This window comes from Squalius cephalus (genome assembly GCF_949319135.1).
Source record: "Squalius cephalus genome assembly, chromosome: 4".
NCBI lineage: Eukaryota > Metazoa > Chordata > Actinopteri > Cypriniformes > Leuciscidae > Squalius > Squalius cephalus.
Window position 1 is genome coordinate 48,357,359 of NC_137125.1, and position 18,831 is coordinate 48,376,189.

An 18,831-nucleotide genomic window follows, 5' to 3' on the forward strand; every position below is an offset into this window, starting at 1 on the left:
CTACATAAACTGTGTTACTTTTCTCAGCGGATCAGTCACATTTGTTTGTGATTATTGGATTAGGCTTTTTTAAATTGCGGTAGCAGGTTTCTATCCAACAAATGTGGTAGAAATTCATAAAATTGTTGAATGTTTCAATAGAAGAAAATGTTAGAATTTGTCCACCCGGGCCGCCGATCGCCCCCTAAAGGAATATAACTTACTGCACAGTAGAAAACAGCAACACTCGACACTCGATGTCTCCGCCTATCTGTACTCTCCATTGGGCGCAGCGTGATCACGTGACAACGCTGCACCGCTCTGCGCCAAAATTCAAAATCTCACCAAATGCGCACAAGAGTCTCCGGACTCCGGAGTCTTTCATTTACCCCATCAAAATACATTTTACCTCTCAGCACTGCCAGATTAACTCGAATAAACCACCGTCTGCACGGCTGACATGATATGAAGGTTTGATCCGCTTCGTATTATTTGATATGTGTCTTATTTTTAATGAATTAAACAGTAGGTGTACAGTGGGTTAGTAGGCGAATCACTAGGCCGCATGTCACATAATAAAGGAAGATCGGAAGATTTAATAATTAAGTGTATTAATTATATCTATTCATTTTAAGACAATAATAATAATTTTTAATGTGTTTTAAAACATCGATCTTAACGAATAACGTTATAGATAATTAATAAAATAAAAGCGAATTATTTTACAGACCTTGCATTGCACAACAACTTTTGTTTCGGAATGATCTGTCGTCATTATAATAACTATTACATGAGATTGAAAGTAATCAGTTTGTAACGGTATTTTATATTATAGAACTAGATTCGTCATTGAAGAGTCGTTGGACAAAAAAGTCGTTTCATCGACAGACTTTCTTATCGGTACATTGATCTGCAAATATATGATATTGATCTGCAAATATATGATATTTCTACATATTTGATTTATATTTTCACAAATTTGTCACATTTGTTTTGACACTTAATCTGCTTTTGATTCAAGATGTATTGTTATTTTGTTGTTTGTATGATTCATCTTCGCGCAACTGTAGCGAAGCTTCCAGTTTTTGTAGTCGAGTAACTTAGTTCCTATATACATTGTAACTTATTTAAAATTAAAAACTTATAACATTTTCTGTTTTATGTTGTTAGACAGGGATCAGACAGATCCATTTGCTGTGAGCAAACAATGAGAGAGAGCCCGAGGAGACCCATCATCCTGAAGAGGAGGAAGCTGCCATTTCAGAAGAGTGAATCTGATGTAGGGTGCGATGAGGCAGATGGGCCGCGCTCCCAGACCACCCTGACCCCGACCCCATCCACCGCCCGCTGCTTCCCCGATGGCATCCGCATCATGGACCACCCCACCATGCCGGACACACAGGTGGTGGTGATCCCGAAAGCAGCCGATCTGCAGAGTGTCATCAGCGCCCTGACAGCCAAAGGGAAGGAGTGCGGACCTCAGGGCCGAAACAAGTTCATCCTGCTCAGTGGCAGCACCAGTTTAGAGGAGAGCAAAACCCTTGGGTGTTTTTCTACAGAACCTGGGGCTGATCTTGGGAAAGGTGAGGGACATGACTAAGAGCATGTTTGCAATGTTGTGAGGAATGTAAGAAGACTGTTTTTTTGAATTGTTGTTTACCCATGACAATAGTGAAAAAGGAGACTGAGTGCTACCCGCTTGATGATAGTCTGACGAACATCCAGTGGCTGGGAAAAATGAGCTCTGATGGACTCGGACCGGAGTCGAACCAAAAATGCCCTAGCAAGGACAATCCAAGTGATTGTAATCAGGTACACAACATTAAAGACGGCATGAAATGAAAATCTATTTTCTAAATGCATGTTATCTTATTGTGAAGAATTAATCAGTGCAAATGCTCTATTTTTTTTTTTAATGTATCACGTTTTATAAAAAGGTATTCTGAAAATGTTTTGAATAAACTATTTTAAAGGGTTAGTTTACCCAAAAATTAAAATTTTGTCATCATTTAGTCACCTCACGTCCTTCCAAACCCGTAAGACTCTTGTTTATCTTCTATGGAACACTAATGAAGATCTTTTGGATGAAATCTGAGAGCTTTCTGTTCCTCCATTGACAGCTACGCTACTGACACTTTGATGCTTCAAAAGTTCATAAAGAGATCGTAAAACTAATCCACATGAATTGTAGCCTGGGAAAACCCAGACAACTTCCGGAAAATTTAGATTTGCTCTGCAAGTAGTCTAGCAAAGAGCTCATTCAAGCCCATTTCTAATCCATCGAAATCGCGGCACCAATCAGAAACGTTGGGGCAGGCTTTACACAATGACGATCGCTCTGATTGGTTTTACGTCTATCCAATTGCGCCCAGAGGCATTTGAGCGACGTCCGTTCAACTTTTAAATGCATTATTATATTCAAATTGCAAACACATGAGGACAGTCTCCATGAAAGACCCACTGGCAGATGAACGTGCTACTACATTTCTCTCCGAAACGGTAGGAAATTAAATTAGATTTAATAGAGGATTTTAACTGTGACAAGATGATTGACATGGCAGTTTACGTGACAGGATGTACGCGACAGATCCGTCCGATAAAGATGACGAAGTAGTATGTCCCAAAGCTTGCCTACTTTTTTGCTACACATTCAAAAGTAAATACATTTTCTTCACAAAAAGAGTACATACTTTTATGGCGTAGTGTAACTTAGGCGAATTGGGATGCAGCATATGGCTTTACACGATGGCGATCGCTCTGATTGGTTTTAGGTCTATCCAATTGCGCCCAGAGGCATTTGATCGACGTCCGTTGGTGACGCCCCTTTGGAAATGAGTTATTAATAAAGCTTTGCCAGACCATAACTCACTTACTATTGAGAATGGTCCGGTTTTAACCAGGCTACATGAATTGAGCGTTTTAGTCAAAATTTTCTGAAGAGACTCGATTGCTTTATGTGATGAACAGATTTAATTTAGGCTTTTATTCACATGCGGAAGCTCAAACGTGCTGCGTAACACACAAGAATGAACCTCATTGGTCCTCGCATGCTTGAGCTTCTGTTTACCACAACTGATGTGTGAGTTGATGGATGTTTATATGTGCATAAAAGCCTAAATTCAGTCTGTTCATCATCAAAGCGGTAGTTCAATGAAGGGCAGAAAGCTCTCAGATTTCATCAAAAAGATCTTCATTTGTGTTCCGAAGATGAACGAAAGTCTTACTGGTTTAGAATGAAATAAGGGTGAGTAATTAATGAACCATCCCTTTATATGTTTGCAATCTGTGTTAGTAGTAGTAGTTTAAAAAAAGTACTATTTTAACTCTATTTTGGCTTTGTTTGAAGTATCATGACATTAGTGTAGTGTATTGAACGAATCGTGATATCAGTGTATGGTTATACCCATAATGGTTTGCTTTTTTTTAAATTACATTTTATAAAATTGTTTCTTTCCTCTTCATTCAGCTGCCCAAATGTCCCGAAAAGGAGAAGGACCCTCTGTCCGAGAGACCCCCGTATTCCTACATGGCAATGATCCAGTTTGCTATCAACAGCAAGAATAACAGACACATGACCCTGAAGGAAATTTACAATTGGATCGAAGACCATTTTCCGTATTTCAGAAATGTCGCAAAACCCGGATGGAAGGTAGCGTGTAAAGTGAATTAATTGTCAGTTTACGCAAATTTCTAATATATGATGTCTGAGAGTGATTTGTTATTTTTTTATTAGAATTCCATACGTCATAATCTCTCACTGCATGACATGTTTGTCCGTGAATCGTCTCCTGATGGCAAGATCTCCTATTGGACGATTCGACCGGAAGCAAACCGCTGTCTCACTTTGGACCAGGTTTACAAGGTGTGTATTAATACAAATCACACTCTCGCTTTATTATATCCCAGTCACTTACAGTGCTGCTTTGTCCATATGCGATTTCATCCTTTCAAATGTGGTCATCTCTCATTTCCTGGCTCATCCCACAGCCTTTGGTTGACCCAGTGACCCCCACTTGCCCTCAGACCACACAAGTTGGTTACCATCAAGTAAGATCCCCTTTCGTACTCTAAATCACCCTCTCAAGGGCAGATCGACAGGGACCAGCCTTTCTACTTCTACAGGAATCAGTTATTTTATTTCAGGGAGATTCAGACAGACAGAAGGAAGCACGTTCAGCTCGAGATCATCGCTTGTTTTGTTCCTTTTATCATCTAAGATTCATAGAAAGACAGACAGCCTTGACGCCGTTGCTATTTTGAACGTTACACTTTGAACAAATGTAAACAAATCCTCTTTGTTCCCGTAGCAACAGAAGAGAGGTCCTCCGGAGGTGAAGAAAGCGATACCCATCGCCGGTAGCACAGGTGAGTGTTGGGATGGATGAGAGAGATGAATGTCTCAGATTACACGATTCTGTTTCCTGAATCCTGACAGTCCTTTATTTCCGCTCGTCCTCAGAGAGAAAGATGAAGCCTCTTCTGCCTCGGACTGACTCGTACCTGGTTCCCATCCAGCTTCCCCTCTGGCCACTGCCCTCCTCCAGTCCCGTGTCTCTCGCCACTCCTCCACACACTCAAAGCGCTTCCATTCACAGCTCCAGCAGTGCGAGCAAGAGGGTCCGGATTGCTCCTAAGGTAAAAACCTAAATGTGTGTGTGTGTGTGTGAGAGAGAGAGAGAGATTTGAGGTAGGATTTACTTTGAAACAATTTTCTTTCAGCAATTTCTAGTAAATTACACAAAGAAATGGCAAGTAACACATTTAATTAAATTTGAATGATATTTTTTGAGTGTTATGTTAATTAATTAATTAATTAATGGTCAATTAATTGGAAATCAATACATTCAAACCTGCTTGAAAATCCACCTAAAACCAAATGGTGGATGGTTTACATGCTATCTGGCTGGCCATGTATGGTCACTAACTGATAGAAGCTAGTCTAAAGCCCAAAGTATACTTCAGCAGTCCACGTGATGTGATATTCGTGAGGGTGGGATATCGGGAGGGTCCACGGACGTCCATTCACACCATTCACCACTCCCTGTACACATGAGTATGCGTGATCGCAAAAGTTAAAAGTGAGCGCACATTCAAAAGCGATTTCAATACCTCATATATTAATAGCGGCTACCTGATCCCCGCAAATTATAGGCCTATGCACAGAAAAGCATGTTAATTGAAATGAAGTATACCTGGGGCTTATAATGGTTGTTGGTAGTTCAGAATTTAACTTTATGGTCTTTTACAACAGAGAATTAATTTCTTGAGAAAAGCATTTCGTGTTTAACGCGTTTGTTTCATGTAAGGTCTCGCAGAGTGACGTGAGCTCGGTGATGCTGTGTAATCCCGCCTCTAAGGAGATAAAGAAGGAGCCTGTGTGTGTGTCTCTGACTCCTGTGGTGTCCGAAGCTCCGCCCCCCAAAACCAGACAGCGAGAAAACAGCAGCTCCCGCCGCAAACAACGCCTGGTCCGGCCAGCCAATGAGGAACCCGTCCTGCTCTACCCCGACAGCACTCTCTTCGACTCAGGCGTAGTCTCCGACGTCTCCACCTTCCAAGACACTCAGGAGGCGGAGCCTGATCCGGACCCCCTGCCCACCTGTAAACCCAACTTTGACAGCCCAAACAGAGAATACACTTTTAAAACGCCCATCAAGGGCAGCCACCCTTCCTCATCTACTCCCAGCAAGCCGCCAACAGTGCTGGAGCCCTGGAGGATCACTCCAGTCGGGAAGGGAGGCGTGCTGGACTTCAGCCCCATTCGAACGCCCAGCGGGCCACAGCTCACCCCACAGCGGCACGAACACACACCCTTCAGTTTCAACAGCACACCGTTTAAGGAGCTGCCGCTTTTCAGCTCCCCTCGAGAGCTGCTCACCTGTGCCCGACCCTCCCCGAGACGCTCCACCCCGGCCTGCTCCAGAGAGCTGCTGCAGGTGGGCCTCGCCAACCGCTCTCTCACCGAAGGGCTCGTCCTGGACACCATGAACGACAGCTTGAGTAAAATTCTAGTGGATATCAGCTTCACCGGCCTTGAGGATGATGATCTCGGCATGGCAAACATCAGCTGGTCCCAGCTTATCCCTGAGCTGAAGTGACTCCTGACTTCCTTTATCTGAGCTGCTTAACTTCCTTCACTGCCTTTGCTATTGATCTCTTCTATTTTTATAAGTATTTTCTTAATTTCTCTGCTAACAAATGTTGCTATTTCACTGCCTATTACTGTACGTGTTTGTGTTTTGGATATGTAGGCCTTTATTTGAGAGCAAACCTGTTAGTGACGAATGTACTTAGAGATAATTATTTTGCACAAGTTGTAATATATAAATGTGAGCGTGAGAGAGAGTGTGCGTGTGTATTATAAGTAAGTGGACAAACAGATTTAACAGATTCATTAATTTACACTACCCATCTTTACATTATTTCTTTGTTTTGGAATAATTTTGAACACCTTGGTTTAGCCAGATAGATTGACGGTAAAAATGACACACAAAAAGAGATTTTTAAGAGAATTTGCCATATAAAATAAAACCGAATGCAAAACCTTATATACGTTTTCTCTTAGAATGAAGGGTTGTTATTTGATTGCAGATGGTCATGTAAGTGTTGCACTTTTTTACTGTTGTAGAATGTACCAGACGTTTAGATGGAGTATCGAGCTGTTTATAACATCCTATAATGTGTGTTTTCATGGTTACAAGCATGTCGTAATAGTGACTCATCTCTGCTGCTGCTGCTGCTTTTCTGCATTCATGTATTTTTGCTATTAAGAACAATTTCAGAGTGTGTTCTGGATGTTGGATATGACCAAGATGAGCGTTCTAAGAGATTTTTGGTGCATCCAAAGCTTTTAATGTTCATTTCCATGTATAGAGTGATTAGTAAGCATGCAGAGTTCATATGCTTAGAAAACTACCATCAAATGTAGCTGTTAATTCATGTCACATTATATTGTATTCTTCCAATGTAAAAACAACAACAACAACAAATGCAAGATGTCATAAAAAATATACAAAACTACACAGTTGATAGATTGATGGTGTTAAAATGTCAGAACACATGAGCATTAGAAGTTATATACGAAATCCTAAAAATATAAAAGTACATTCATGCTTAGACATTTGAAAATCTGTCACTGTCATTAACAAGTGCCTTGATACTTGGCTTTTGTAAGATTTCAAAGCTATTTATTAATCAACTTTGACATTTTTTAACAGTCAACCTTTTGGTAACATAAAAAGATGTCCCGTTCAGACCCTCTGCCATTGAAAAAAAACTAAAACAATAATAGGACGTGTTTTGTGATTCTTGTGAAGATCGTATTGAAATATTAAAGTTATCTACCTTTCGGGACAGAAAATAATGGATCTTTTAAAGGGATAGTTCACCCAAACAAATTAAATTCTGTCATTTACTCGCCCTCAAGTTCTTTCGACACAACTAATTTAGTCCAAAAAAAACATAGTCCAAATTTTCTTAAGAGACTCGATCGCTTTAAATTATGAACAGATTTTTGGCTTTTATTCACATATAAACATTCATCAACGCACATGAATGAATGTGTGTTCATGGAAATGGAAGTTCAAGGACGCTTGCTTGATGTGCGAGAACCAATGAGGTTCATTCTCGGGTTACGCAGCACGATTGAGCTTCTGCGGGAACCAATGAGATTTGTTCTTATGCATCAAGCAAGTACATTTGAGCTTTATGTTCACTGATCAAGGTTTATATGTGATTTAAAGCCTAATAAAACGATCAAGTTTCAACCGATCGATTCATATGGATTACTTTTACGATCTTTATATGAACTTTTTGAAGCGTCAGAGTGGTAATTGCGTGGACTGTCAATGGAGGGACAGAAATCTCTCAGAATGAATTTAAAATATATTAATTTGTGTTTTGAAGATTAACAAAAGTCTTACATGTTTTGAATGACGTGAGGGTGAGTAATTGACAATTTTTTCATTTTTGGGTGAACTAACCTTTTAAGAACTAATCACTGTAAGGTTCTTTGGGGAACCAAAAATGGTTATTCTATGGCATCACTGTGAAACCCCCCTATTAAAACCTTTGTTTTTAAGTGTGTAGGGTAGGTAGGGGTTTGTAGCAATAGTAATAGCAAGCACCACTAAAATGTACAACTTTGACGCCAATCGCAACACTCGGCACATGAATTTAGCTGGTGTTTGGTGATGCTCCATCAGTAGGTCTGAACTTCCTGCTGAGCCACTTCCAGAAGAATCTGCATCTGTTGACTGAAATAATCTGCACACAATGAAGTTTAGGTCAGCGATTGGAGCTTTGACTGTTCCCAGGAATAATTCTACTGAAGAATCATATTAAAATGAATGTTAAGATATGGATTCAATACATAAAGGTGCTTTGCAGTACTTACTGAAGGATTTTTTCCAGCGTTTAGGTATGTATGACTTCTTGACTGTCAGGTAATACACAGGTATTCCTGAGATGGTGAGGGCACAGCTGCCCCCCGTGTTCCAAGGGTCCGAATACAAGGACAGGCCCACGATGAAGAAACACACTATGGTAAAGACCACCGCAACTGCTAGAGGGACCTGAACACAGTCACACCAATGTTTAATAAATTCAGTGACAAATTCCTACTAATATATCAATTAATAAGCCATTTAAATGGACCTTGAATGGTCTGGGATGTTCTGGAAATCTGAAGCGGTGGATGATCATTCCCAAGGTCGCCATGGCAATGAAGAGCCAACGGGAGAACGACGCAAAGTTGATCAGTTGATAGATCTCTCCTTTTGCCAAAATGATGATGACCAGAGGATACTGCAAACATCAGGAGGAACATGAGCGGACATGACGATAATGTAGGAACCAGATATGGCTAGAGGGATGATGCATGTAATCTGGATTACATAATCAGATTCAAAAAAATGTGTAGGTCTGCTTGTAATTAGATTAGATTGCATTTTAAAATACTTGTAATTGGATTTCAGTTACTCTTTTATTTATTACATTTTACATAATGACAGTAGACTAGTAAATTATTCCAAATTAATTGATCCTCCCTAATTCTTATTTTCCTCGTCTTATAAACCTACACAATTTTACTTGAAATATTTTAAGTTAATATTCCAACACATTCACAAGTTCACGGTTCTCTGATGTCGGTTAATGGTCACACGACATGCAAGTAAACAAATAAAATATTTAATCCTTTTTAGTGTTAAAGTTAACAAACCCCAATTTGTAAAGTTTAATGCACTTTGTTGAACACAAAGATATATTTTCTTTATTTTTGTATTTTTATGTCAATATAGTATAAATTAATCATGTTCAAATCTATGTGATAAACAATGTATGTTAGGTCAAGAGTAATCAAAAAGTAGTGTAATCTAATAGATTATGTTACTAACCACAATTGTCAACATGTAATTTGTAATCTGTAATGGACTACAATGTGTAAGTAATCAACACTCTTAAAAATAAAGGTTCTTTATTGGCATTGATGGATGAAGAACCTTTTGAATCTTTCATTTCACAAAAGGTTCTTTATAGTGGAAACATTTCTTCAGATATTTAAAATGTTCTTTACACAATAAAATATTTGGGGAAACAAAAAGGGTTGAAAGGGTGGAACCATTATTTTTGAAAAGCACTGGATGTGACTGTACCAGAAAAAGCACAGCTGGTAGTGGTGTTTGTCTGCGAATATGGATCATGGAGAAGATCAATGGAAAGTGACCCTCTCTGGCTCCCACGAACAACATCCTGCAGAAACAGAGTTACAAAATCTTCACTTTTAACCTGTCAAAGTCAAAGCTATTAAACATAAATTTAGATCCAAAACTTCTTTTGCCTTTACATTTCTGAGATCCTTACCTGGGTGAACCAAAAAAGCCTCCATTAAGAGCTCCAAGGCAGGAAAGAGCTACTAATATGGGTATTGCTGGAGCTATACCCTGCAGAGCCCGACCTGCAAACGTCTGCAATGCATTTAGGACAGCACAGTCAAGACATTAACTAGATCCTGTAATACTCATCTCCAAAGTCTTTGGTCCACTACTAACCACTGCCACGGCATCTGATAACAGTAACTCATCTGCGGTCATCATTGTATAGTAAGCCACATTGACCAGAACGTAACACACGGTAACTGTCACCATGGAGAAAATGATGGCCAATGGAATTGTTCTAACAAGAATATATGAGAAAGGAATCTTAGGTGTCTTTATATATTCATAAAAACACTCTGTCAAGTTTTCAATTTGGCAATGAAAGAAGTTCTGTATACCTGTTGGGGTTAATTACCTCTTCGGTTATGCAATTTAAATAAAACCTGTAAGAAAAAACAAACTTTACATTATTATTTTTTTAATCCCTTCCTTTTAGATATTTAGCACTGATGATACCCACCATCCGCCGTATGCATAAAGACCTGAATAAAAGGCCAAAGGAAGTTTGGTCAGAGATAAAGAATCAGAGTCAAAGGCATTCTGGAAATTTTCAGTTTTCCCTGAAACAAAAAAAATGAAAATAAGAAGTCAGTTGCCTTACTCTCTTCTCATATTGCAATTGATTATCAAAATGGGGTTATTAACTGAAGCAAAAACCATTTAAAAACCAAAAATAATTTTAACAAGGTTTAAGCAGGTAAAATGAATAGATTTTGTTTGAAAAAATTCCAAAGTAATCCTAAATGAATATTGTACACTGTTAGACATTTTATCGTATTTTTGCGGTAACTTACTGGCAGCACTATTGCCAGTAAGTTACTGTAAGTTCCCCTTTACAGTAGCTTACCTATAAATGTGTTTTACGGTATGATGCCCTTACTGCAATTTAATTTTACAGTATGATGCCCTTACTGCAATTTAATTTTACAGTATGATGTCCTCACCGCAATTTAATTTTACAGTAAGGTGCCCTTTCCGCAATTTAATTTTACAGTATGATGTCCTTACCGCAATTTAATTTTACAGTAAGATGCCCTTTCCGCAATTTAATTTTACAGTATGATGCCCTTACTGCAATTTAATTTTACAGTTAGATGCCAATACCGCAATTTCATTTTACAGTAAGATGCCCATACCGCAATTTCATTTTACAGTAAGATGCCCATACCGCAATTTCATTTTACAGTATTATGCCCATTTTACACTATTTTATTATTTATATGTAATATATTGCAGTATTACCATTGGCCAGAGCCATGATGCCTGGGATGATGATCAGGATCAGAGCAAACATCTTGATGAAGGTCAGCGAGATCTGCGTACGAGCTGCCAAAGATACACTCCAGCAGTTCACTGCCACCACAAACGCTATAGATAAAATAGTTTACAAATTTACATAACAGATTTAGTTCGTTGTACAAACTAAACGTTAAGTAATCCACTGATTTTAAAGGAACTGCACTCACTGACTCCAAGCAAGCTGACTAGTTTGACCAGAGCTGTCGGTGCGGCACACGGCAAGAAAAACGGCTCCACTACATAACGGCCAAAAGCCAGAGACACATAGGAAGCCACTGCAGGTCTGAAATTACATTTGGACAATTCGCTGAACACAATAAAACCCAAACACTGTTCGCGCGCCCACACACACATTCTTGCACATCTATCTTTAAGAGGACATTCATTGACACAATGCAATCTCTAGCCGCTTACCCTAACCTTACCCATCACAAATAAGTGCCTAACCCGAACTCTTACCCTAAACCTACCCCTAACCTAATTATAACCTTATCCCTAAAACCAAGTCTTGACCCTCAAACAGGCCTTTAAAGGGGTCTCAGAAAGTGAGGACCGGCAAAAATGTCCTCTCTTTGTCCTCACTCCAATGGTCTAAAGTCAAACTGGTCCTCACAAAGATAGTTGTACAAGTGCACACACACACACACACACCTGATGAATATGAACTCAGCCCACAGTCGCAGGAAGGCAGGCAGGGGCCCCAGAGTCTCCAACAGGTAGGTGTAATGGCCCCCTGATTTAGTAAAGGTTGTGCCCAGCTCAGCATAGCACAGGGCACCTGAAGAGAACATGCAATATTTCAAAACTGCTTTGAATAGGATTTTCCAGCATGGGAGAGCTAAAAGTCAAAATAGTATTCACACAACCAGTCAAAAGCTTTGAATAATAAAGATTTGTAAATGTTTTTGAAAGAAGCTGCATTTATTTGATGGAAAATACAGTAAAAAAAGAGGAATATTGTGAAATATATTTTTACAATTTAAAATGACTGTTAAAAAATTATGTGACACTAAATACTGGAATAATGGATGATGTGTTTTAAATTGTAATTTTTTACAATATTACTGTTTTTACTGTATTCTTACTGATCAAATGAGATGAGCAGAAGAGACTTCTATCAAAAAAAGTCGTTGTTGGCTGTATAGGCCAAAATGCTGTTATGACATAATGGACAGGGTATCTTGGGACTATTATCTCTGCATTGTTGAAATGGGATGATAACCTAAGAGGCATTATTTAAAAAGCCCATCCTAGGCTCTTCTTCTTAAGACAGTCTAACAGTGTGGTGTATCTAAAGTTGGAATGGTCTATTTTTATAGAGTAGTGATAGAAAGCATGTCAAATTTCTCAATCACAGTGTGGTTTGGCAACTCTACAGCTCAGCAGACGAGTCAGATTAGTGGCATAGTAGTGTTTGTGCTCTGGAGAATGTCAAATGTTTCTAAATACAATGTGTTTCTGCAGTGGTGAGCAATGTAGCCAATCACAGACATGTTTGTTGATCTCTTGAATGCAATGGCCAATCAGAGGTTTAGTCAGAATCCACAAACAGCTCAAAACACCAGAGTTTTTGGTCGCAAACTCACGAATACTCTCATTAACAGTGTAGACACACGCTGTGAGTGAGATTCATTGTGCAGTGTATAGTGAACATGCTTTTTTTATTGTTGATGCTACTGAACTCACCAAGAAAAAACACAAAACTTTTGATCAGTACAGTGTATAAGCACCAAAGATGTTCCTCACCAAAAGTGGAGAGGACGCCACACAGGGCCCAGACCAGCAAGGACAATCCCACACTGCCTGAATTCATCAATACGCCTTTGGGGGCGATAAAGATGCCGCTGCCCACCACAGTGCCAATGATGAAGGATATGGATGGCAGCAGCCCTATCTTCCTCCTGAGATGAACTGCATCATCTTTCATGGTTTTTTTGCTACCTCCATCGGACACATTATCAGTGGCGGGCGCTCTTTTAGAGACCCCCATCTCAGATCTTCACAAAGAGTGTACACAATTAAGTTGCACAAATTTTAAGTTGACGCTTTTGCACAGTAAACAAACAACAAGGGTTACACTTTATTTCAATGGTCCACTTTAGACATTCTACTAACTATAAGCAACTTCACAACTATATGTCAACTAACTAATTAGAATATTAGTAAACTGTTGAGGTTAGAATAAGTTGGTGGACTTGCAAAGTGACGACCATCAAAATAAAGTGTTAGCAGATATTAAGTAGGCAGTCTACTAATACTCTAATGACTGATAGTTGACGTAGTTGCAAATTTAATAATATAGTAGAATGTCTATATATATTATTTTCAAAGTAATACAAATCTGCTAAAGACATTGGTAAATATTCAAATGCAAATCTTCATTTAAGTAAAATGTGAGATCTATCAATATTTTTTTCTACTCACCAGTCAGCTAGCAAGACCAGTATACTTTTCTCATTTGCTCTATGCAACTTGTTTTGCACCTCCTTTCAAGCAGAGTAACCCTGGAAACTGACCATCCAGTTCAGAGCTCAGGCAAGAAACAAAGCCAGCAGTCTTCCCCAGATTCATCAACACGAGTAATTAAAGCCTTTTAGACGGGACAGCCATGTGCCATTGTGCTCTGTATGTAGTGTGTGAGTGTGCACAGCAGGACTCAGGAATCTCCCATGAGGACCTCCTCTTCTTGTTGAAGCAGCTGCAAAAACGTCTTGTCAACATCAACATAAAAAAAAGTATTACAGAGAATGCACATATTATCCAAGAGCTGATTTTGTTAAGTCTACCAAGCAGATTACTGAAAGTCCTTTCAGAGCATGCTATGGCGTGTTAGTTTGTGTGTGTGAGGGTGAGGGGTCAGTCCTCACTGAGGGGGAGGTTAACAGTAAACTGTTATTTGGCCAGGGGCCACAAACTTTCTCTCTCCTGGTTCTGTCTGGCTGTCTGCTTCATTCAGTCAGACATCAGACATGTGTGGTAAAGTCTCTTTCAAACCATGAAGGGCCCCTCTTATGGTTTTTTTTCTTTATTTTTTTACTCTTCCACATGTGGCAACGGGCATCATCTTACTAAAAGAGACAGTCATAAATAGTGCAGAGGCATTTGAGAAGCTGTTCCCCAATGCTGAAATGAAAATCTGTAAAAAAAAAAAAAGAAAGAAAAGATTTTACAACATCTGCATAAACATGTTTTCTGAACATGTTTACACAGCTGATAATGAACTAAAAAAAAAACATCTGGGCCTCCACCACTACAAGCCATAGAAAATGTTCTTAAAGTTAAGTTAACCCTTAAAGGGGCAAGCATAAATAAATTTGATGGAAAAATTATTCATTGCTTTTTTTTGTATGTATCTAGACTAAAATGACACAGTTCATGCATTTTTTCCAAAATATGACCTTTATTTTCTAAGTTACACTCTGTATCTCCCGAGATGCATTGCCCATTTAGGGTAACATTTTGCAATGTATTCTTTTTTATTATAGTTCATATGACAACTTTTAAAACATTTAATGAACAATTAATTAGCTACATTTTTTCATGTTATCCATACAACATTTGAAAAATTGGAAAAAACTGAACTTTTTCTCCCAAGATGCATTGTCTATGTAGGATATACATTTAACATTTCATAACTTTTTAAACAGTTCATGTGCCGATTTTTAAAACACTTTTTTCCTGTTTTGTTTTTTTAATTCTACCATCTTCCCTGTGGTGCCCCACACCAGATATACAGTGCCCTCCACAATTATTGAACCCCCTGGTAAATATGATCAAAATTGGCTGTAAAAAATAAATCTGCATCGATTATCCTTGTGATCTTTCATTCAAAAAATGTGCAAAATTCTAACCTTTCATTGAAGTAAAAGAATTGAAAGTGGGGGGAAATCACATTATGAAATAAATGTTTTTCTCCAAAACATGTTGGCCACAATTATTGAAACCCCTAGAATTTTTTACGAGTAAAATATCTCTGAAGTATATTCCCATTAATATTTACCTTTTTTAGTACACCAGGGTGACTAGGAACATGAAACTGTCCAGCTATGACTTCGTGTTTCACAGGAGTTTAAATATGAGGAAACACAAAGGCCAAATCCCCTTAATCATCCATCACAATGAGTAAAACCACAGAATACAGTTCTGATGCGTAGCAAAAGATTGTTGAGCATCACAAACTAGAAAGTGGCTGTAAGACAATAGCTAAAGAATTGAAAATCCCCATTTTGACCATCAGGGCAATAATTAAGAAGTTATAACCAACTAAAGATGTTATGAATCTGCCAGGAAAAGGACGTGTGTCTATACTGTCTTAATGCACGGCGAGTATGAAAGTTTGAGTGGCCAAAGACTCTCCAAGGATCACAGATGGAGAATTGCAGAGATTAGTTGAGTCTTGGGGTCAGAAAGCCTAAAAAAAAAATTATCAAACAACCCCTACATCCCCACATGTTGTTTGGGAGGGTTTAAAAAAAACCCTCCTCGCTCATCCAAAAACAAATTCCAGCAAATTTAATTGTCAGACACGACTGTATCTTCAAACAACACAGGGTTCTGTGGTCAGATTAGACTAAAACAGAGCTTTTTGGCAGCAAACACACTAGATGGGTTTGGTGAACACAAGGATAAAAAGTACCCCATGTGTACAATTTAATATACCATTGGATCTTTAATGTTGTGGGCATATTTTTCTGCTGGAGGTCCTGGACTTCTTGTTCAGATACATGGCATTGTGGATTCTATCAAATATCAACAGATAAAAAATCAAAACCTGACGCCTTCTGCTAGAAATCTTATAATGGGCCGTGGTTGGATCTTCCATCAGGACAACGATCCAAAACAAACATCAAAATCAAAACAAAAATTTGTTGTGGAGCACAAAATGAAGCTTCTGCCATGACCGTCTCAGTCCCCTGACCTGATGAGTGGAGTGAACTGAAGAGGAGAAGCACCAACATGGATCTGGGAATCTGAAGGATCTGGAGAGATTCTGTGTGGAGGAATGGTCTCTGATCTCTTGTCAGTTATTCTCCAAACTCATCAGGCATTATAGAAGAAAACTCAGAGCTGTTATCTTGGCAAAAGGAGATTGCAAAAAGTATTTAATGAAAGGGTTTCAATAATTGTGGCCAACGTGTTTTGGAGAAAAACATTTATTTCATAATGTGATTTTCCCCCCACTTTCAATTCTTTTACTTCAATGAAAGGTTAGAATTGTGCACATTTTTTGAATGAAAGATCACAAGGATAATCGATGCAGATTTATTTTTTACAGCCAATTTTGATCATATTTACCAGGGGGTTCAATAATTGTGGAGGGCACTGTATTCTATGGGCAATGGAAGCTGAGAAAACAGTTGCGAGCATTTTGTCCAGTGACCAGGCAAATCCTCACTTTGCACTTCTGACACATGATGGATGTCTGCCCATCCTGGCACATTTAAAAACCTTTATCCTATTCAATATCTTTAGAGAACAGGCCTCAAAACAAGAATATCTGAGTGATCAGCCCTGTTAAATACCCTTATATGGGCAATGTATCCCCCAGGATACAGGCATTCAATGCCTGATAATCAAAGTTGTGAGAAGATTATTATAAAAATATCCACAAGAACATGTAAACTATCCTTAAAAAACTATTTTTTAAAACAAAATCACTCTAAAATATCATAATCGTGAAAAATATAAAAACACTTAGGCCTACCTCATGGCCAGTGTCTTTGCGTGTCTTTGTCCATGTATGCTGCCATTTTGGATTTTGATACAAAAGTTTGGAATGTTGGTATAAAGTCACATGACCTGATTACATGATCCATCACCCCATCATTAGGCTTGTTTGAGATGCGCCTTGACTCGCCTGAAATGTATGCGAGAGTAGGCGGCTGCAGTGAGGGGAGGAGTGAAAAAAGTGCAGGCAAGACGGACAGTTTTCTCTTCTCGCAGTGGATCAGACACCTGTGAGATCGAAGGCGGATATCGCGGGATTCACACTCGTGCACAGTGTTGCTAATAAACTGGATGGAATTTAAGTTCTGTTGCTTTTATGTGAAAATAAATTTAATGAACAAGACACCCAAAGTAGCTACTTATTTAATTCCATTCCAAATACATGTTTATCAATCTTTTTTTCTTTAATACAGACATATGTGTTTTTATTTTTTTTAATAAAAAATACATTGCATAACCCATATAGAGATCGCACTGTCAGATAGTTTGGGAATATTCACAAATAACGTATACACATAAAACATGATATCAGAGTTTTAAAATCAAACATTTTAAAAGAGAACAATACATCACGGTTGTTTAAACCAATGAGCATTAAGCTGTGTCGTCAGTAAGTCGTTCCCTATCAAGGCTACGGAACTTCGACATTATGGATGTCGTATATGGGAACTCCTCTCCTCCTTCACTTCCGCTGAATCTTATAGGCTAATGCCAGCAGAGTTGGCCAATTGACGCAAATTATGCAAATACTGAAACACCGTTGCAGTAAAAAGCAAGTGCAGCGTCAATTCCCTTCAGAATCTCTCTCTTCACGCTCAAATCGTGTGCTAGAAAGCTGATACTAACCTCTACAACTTGGATTATTTCGCCGTCGTCGAAGGTGCGCCGAAGATACTGCAACTGTCTTCTGCATCCGATGGCAACCATCTGCAATTTATGCTCGGGCCCCATCGTGCCCCCGGACACGCACCTGTTCTGAGTCGCGTGCATGGGGCTGGCCCACGCTGAGTCCGCCCTCAAGGATGGCGGGTCCTGCGAGCTCTGTGCGGATATGTCCCTACAAGCTCTCAAGGCCAGGCGGGCTGAAGCTCGCGCAGCAGCGGGGATCGGGCCCACTGCCGCCTCAGAGCCGCTGGTGGGCCCCTCCAACTGCAGAGTCGAGGTTCGACCCCCCGTGAGTTTCCCCGACGCCACCTTTCGCCCCCCCTCGCGAAATCGCTGACTTCGTGTCCTTCGGGGCGAGTGAGGAGGAGGACTCCATGTCTCTGTCCGCCTCCGAGAACGACTGGGGCGCGGAGCAGGCCCCGACGGACCTGCAGGACGAGCTTTTCCGTATCCTCTCCAAGGCCGTCGAGGAACTGGACCTCTCTTGGAAAGCTCCGGATGAGCCATCCAAGAGTAAACTGGACGCGTGGTTCCTCCAATCGAGCCGCCGTCAGGCCGCTTCGAAAAGGGGAACCCCGTTCTTTCCTGACGTGCACGAGCACGTGGTGAAGTCGTGGGTGGCCCCGCAATCGGGGCGCACTCTCACTTCCACCCAGGCCATGTTTGCCCCCGTGGACGAGGCAGGGGACCACGGTTACCTCCATATCCCCCCGTCAAGGAGACCGTCGCTGCGCACCTCTGCCTGTCGGCTCCCGCCCTGGGCTCGGACCGCAGCCTGCCGTCCAGAGCCTGCAGGTTCACGGCCCACCAGGCTAATAAAGCCTACGGCGCGGCGGGGGAGGCGGTATCTGGGCTGCACGCCATGGCCGTTCTCTAAGTCCTGCAGGCAAAACTGCTTAAGTCTCTGGATGGCGCCGCCTCTATCGACGCTGACGCCATCCGGGATCTCCGTTCAGCCACGGACCTCGCGCTCCTGGCCACGAAGCGCTCGGCCCAGGCTATAGGC

General features: G+C 40.1%; 3 protein-coding genes across 5 annotated transcripts in view; 1 reads left to right on the forward strand and 2 right to left on the reverse strand.

Annotated features, from left to right (window-relative positions):
• The window catches only part of lyrm5a (LYR motif containing 5a), a 104,101-nt gene that overhangs the window by 11,099 nt on the left and 74,171 nt on the right, over window positions 1–18,831 (reverse strand). The gene's annotated exons all lie outside the window — the stretch shown is intronic.
• On the forward strand, window positions 280–6,826 carry foxm1 (forkhead box M1). Of its 2 annotated transcripts, XM_079869858.1 has the most exons (9): window positions 280–450; window positions 1,150–1,562; window positions 1,652–1,791; window positions 3,446–3,628; window positions 3,713–3,841; window positions 3,967–4,026; window positions 4,287–4,344; window positions 4,439–4,614; window positions 5,286–6,826. In XM_079869858.1, the coding sequence occupies exons 2-9, from the start codon at window positions 1,187–1,189 to the stop codon at window positions 6,075–6,077; spliced, it is 1,914 nt and encodes a 637-aa protein (XP_079725984.1). In that variant the 5' UTR covers window positions 280–450; window positions 1,150–1,186; the 3' UTR covers window positions 6,078–6,826. The 2 variants fall into 2 exon arrangements, with proteins under 2 accessions (XP_079725984.1, XP_079725985.1); XM_079869859.1 differs by lacking the exon at window positions 3,967–4,026 and having other exon boundaries at window positions 372–450.
• On the reverse strand, window positions 6,814–17,178 carry LOC307157877 (cystine/glutamate transporter). Of its 2 annotated transcripts, XM_079869861.1 has the most exons (15): window positions 16,918–17,068; window positions 14,081–14,349; window positions 13,638–13,923; window positions 12,960–13,210; window positions 11,865–11,991; window positions 11,381–11,496; window positions 11,157–11,282; window positions 10,375–10,474; window positions 10,253–10,297; window positions 10,029–10,152; window positions 9,841–9,944; window positions 9,633–9,729; window positions 8,635–8,784; window positions 8,375–8,552; window positions 6,814–8,244 (listed from the first exon to the last, which is right to left on the reverse strand). In XM_079869861.1, the coding sequence occupies exons 4-15, from the start codon at window positions 13,201–13,203 to the stop codon at window positions 8,180–8,182; spliced, it is 1,476 nt and encodes a 491-aa protein (XP_079725987.1). In that variant the 5' UTR covers window positions 13,204–13,210; window positions 13,638–13,923; window positions 14,081–14,349; window positions 16,918–17,068; the 3' UTR covers window positions 6,814–8,179. The 2 variants fall into 2 exon arrangements, with proteins under 2 accessions (XP_079725987.1, XP_079725986.1); XM_079869860.1 differs by having other exon boundaries at window positions 13,638–14,349; window positions 16,918–17,178.

Coding starts and splice junctions, on each gene's coding strand:
- foxm1 (XM_079869858.1), top strand. CDS start 1,187: ATGAGAGAGAGCCCGAGGAGACCCATCATCCTGAAGAGGAGGAAGCTG. Junction 3,629..3,712: donor TCGCAAAACCCGGATGGAAG/GTAGCGTGTAAA, acceptor TTTTTTTATTAG/AATTCCATACGTCATAATCT. Junction 4,027..4,286: donor CACAAGTTGGTTACCATCAA/GTAAGATCCCCT, acceptor TTGTTCCCGTAG/CAACAGAAGAGAGGTCCTCC.
- LOC307157877 (XM_079869860.1), bottom strand. CDS start 13,203: ATGGGGGTCTCTAAAAGAGCGCCCGCCACTGATAATGTGTCCGATGGA. Junction 11,992..12,959: donor TGGCGTCCTCTCCACTTTTG/GTGAGGAACATC, acceptor TGTTCTCTTCAG/GTGCCCTGTGCTATGCTGAG. Junction 11,497..11,864: donor GCTGAGTTCATATTCATCAG/GTGTGTGTGTGT, acceptor ATGTAATTTCAG/ACCTGCAGTGGCTTCCTATG.